Below are 2,964 nucleotides of genomic sequence, written 5' to 3' on the forward strand. Positions count from 1 at the left end.
CATAGTGTGTGGTTGTTGCACAACATGGACCAGATTGTGGGTATCAAGCCCTGCAAATAATTTTTCTGTTATTATTCAGACAAAATTGATAGTTCTACAAAGTGGCTTATACTCCACTGCAAGTAACTTTTAAATCCAGAATCCAAACACACTACATTGCTACCGAATGGCAACATTGTAAATATTATTTAATCTGACATCTTTTGTTGATATGAGGACATTAGAGCAGCATGAGATACATTGGGAATAATGGCTCCATTAATGTGTTACCTGTTGTGCTGTGTTGCAAATTTGGTATGGCATAACCGTGCTGCACAGCAACAAACTGGTTCATGTCCAGCCCTGTAAATTAATTTTATATTATAATGCAGACAGTAGAATAGAATATAAAAGTATCAATATACATATATAACTTCAGATTTCATTATACTCAAATATCGTTATCTCCATTAGATTTACTTTACACACACCTGATGCACCATGATGAACACCAGGCTGCCATGGCATAGTGTGTGGTTGTTCAACATGGACCTGATTGTGGGTGTCAAGCCCTGCAAGTAATTTTTGTGTTGTTATACAGACAAAATTGATAGGTCTAAAAGGTGGAATATATTCCACTGCAAGTAACTTTTAAATCAGAATACTAACACACTACATTGCTACTGAACAACAACATTGTGAATATTACTTAATCTGATACCCTTAGCTGATATGAGGACATTAGAGCAGTATGAGATACATTCGGAATAATGGGTCCGATTGAGTGTTACCTGTTGTGCTGTGCTGCACAATTGGTATGGCATAACCATGCTGCACAGCAACAAACTGGTTCATGTCCAGCCCTGTAAATTAGTTTTATATTATAATGCAGACACAGTAAAATAGAATTTAAAGATATGAATATACATTAATATGAATTCAGATTATTATCATACTCAGATATGTTATCTCCATTAGATCTACTTTACACACACCTGATGCACCATGATGAATACCTGACTGCCATAACATACTGTGTGGTTGTTCTACAACATGCAAGTGATTTTTGGTGTCAAGCCCTGCAAATAAATTTCATATCACAATTGAGGCAAAATTGATAGGTACTGAAAGATAATATATACATATACTGTACTGCAAGTAACTATTACATCAGATTCCAAACACACTGCATTGCTACTGAACAGCAAAATTCTAAATTTTACTTAATGTGACATGTTTATTTGGTGTGAGGACATTATAGTAGTACCACACATATTTAGAATGATGGATCCCATCAAGTTTTTCCCGTTTTGCTGTGCTGTACATCTGGCACGGCACGACTATGCTCCGCAGGAACATCATGATTCATGTCGAACTCTGCATATAAATTTCAAATTATAATTCACACAAAGTTGACAGGTACTGAACACAAATTCGTATATTAACCATGAATTACATTTTACTCTGCCAAGGTTCAACACATAAATGTATGTACTCAATAACTTGAAAATTGATACATACCCTCATTCAGAAGTGAATTTACTACTTCACATCTTTCTTCAGCATTTGGAACAGCCAGAGAAATATTACGTGCTGTTTTCTTCTTGGTAGAAAACAGCCTCCTCTGTGGTATTAGCTTTCTTTTATGGCCCTTATCTGTTTGTTTGAAATTACTGTTTCGGGCTCGAACAGCTCCTACATTTGCCTTTAAGGATAGCACAGTTTTTTTGGCCAACTGAAGTTCAGTCTCAGTCATTCCACTGACAATATTGGAAAACTCTGAAATAAGCTTCTGTCTCCCTTCTAACAAAGATTTTGGTGTTTCTGAAACATATTTTGTGCTTACTTCAGCTAATATTGCTGCTCTCTCACTGGTGGCATCAACATCAGTACCCAGCACCTCTGGACTTTGCAGGGGATTTTCACCGACACTGTCATCTCGGCAAACAGTGTGAATGTGCTTACACATATTGAATCTAATACTGTAATCCATACATGTACAGTAATACCTATGTATGCACACATTGCAATCACTACATTTTAATTTGCACTCACAGTTGACTCTGTTATCTTTAACAATGTAGACCTCTGAAGATGATGTGGATGGCACTTCCCAACCACCATCTACCTCAGTGATGAGGATCTTGTCCATTAACAAACTAGTTTTGTGTTTATTACGAATGTCTTGAACTTTGCTTGTAACCTTCCCTTTTACATTTGCTATAAGCCAGTCAAACATCTTGGCTGTAACTAGGGACATTAGTGTAGATATGCCTTTGTCCAGTCGTTTTATCTGTCTTGCATTACCATGTATTTCCTTTAACGTCCTATGCATACTCTCCACATGCATGTTGGTATTGAGCCCAGCATACATTCTGTGACAGTAGGCCCAACACTCCACATTTCCCTCATAGTGTGTCTTGAAGTATGAAGCAAATTCTGATGTGTCAGGGTCACTACTGAGCTTCTGCAGTGCTTTTTGCAGTGATTCCTGAAACATACTTACATTTCTCAGCATTGACACTGATTTAATGAGCCGATACACCTCATTTCTTTTATCCAGATCTGAAATTTTCCGCTTGATATTAGTTTTCCATGCTCTGTCCACATGCCAGGTACAATAGAGTCTCATCTTAGGAGCACACATTGTCCTGTTCCATGCAATACTGTATGACTCTGCCAAATCAGACATGAATACATTCGGGGAAATTGGCCCAACCTGTGATTTTATGTACTGCAAAAATATACTTAAAACATCGGCGTCCTTCCTGTTCGAAATTAGAAATGCACATGGGAATCCTTGCCTGAGATCATCCAGTACTAAGAGAGTGGTCACTTCGAAATCATACCCGTTAAGCCCATGGGTTCCATCAATACAGATACAGTCTTCTCCATATTTTGATAACATTTCGCGTTGTGCTCTGTTCATTATCACTAATACAAAATCCTCACTCCTCAGTTCTTGATGTTCACTAGTCGAGTCTT

General features: G+C 37.6%; 1 protein-coding gene across 1 annotated transcript; it reads right to left on the minus strand.

The window, feature by feature from the left end:
* Window positions 1–220: 220 nt before the first annotated feature.
* Window positions 221–2,479, minus strand: LOC126443295 (uncharacterized). Its single transcript, XM_050090904.1, has 4 exons — window positions 1,501–2,479; window positions 771–842; window positions 471–551; window positions 221–342 (listed from the first exon to the last, which is right to left on the minus strand). The coding sequence occupies exons 1-4, from the start codon at window positions 2,477–2,479 to the stop codon at window positions 221–223; spliced, it is 1,254 nt and encodes a 417-aa protein (XP_049946861.1).
* Window positions 2,480–2,964: the final 485 nt, after the last annotated feature.

This window comes from Schistocerca serialis, unplaced genomic scaffold (genome assembly GCF_023864345.2).
Source record: "Schistocerca serialis cubense isolate TAMUIC-IGC-003099 unplaced genomic scaffold, iqSchSeri2.2 HiC_scaffold_1444, whole genome shotgun sequence".
NCBI lineage: Eukaryota > Metazoa > Arthropoda > Insecta > Orthoptera > Acrididae > Schistocerca > Schistocerca serialis.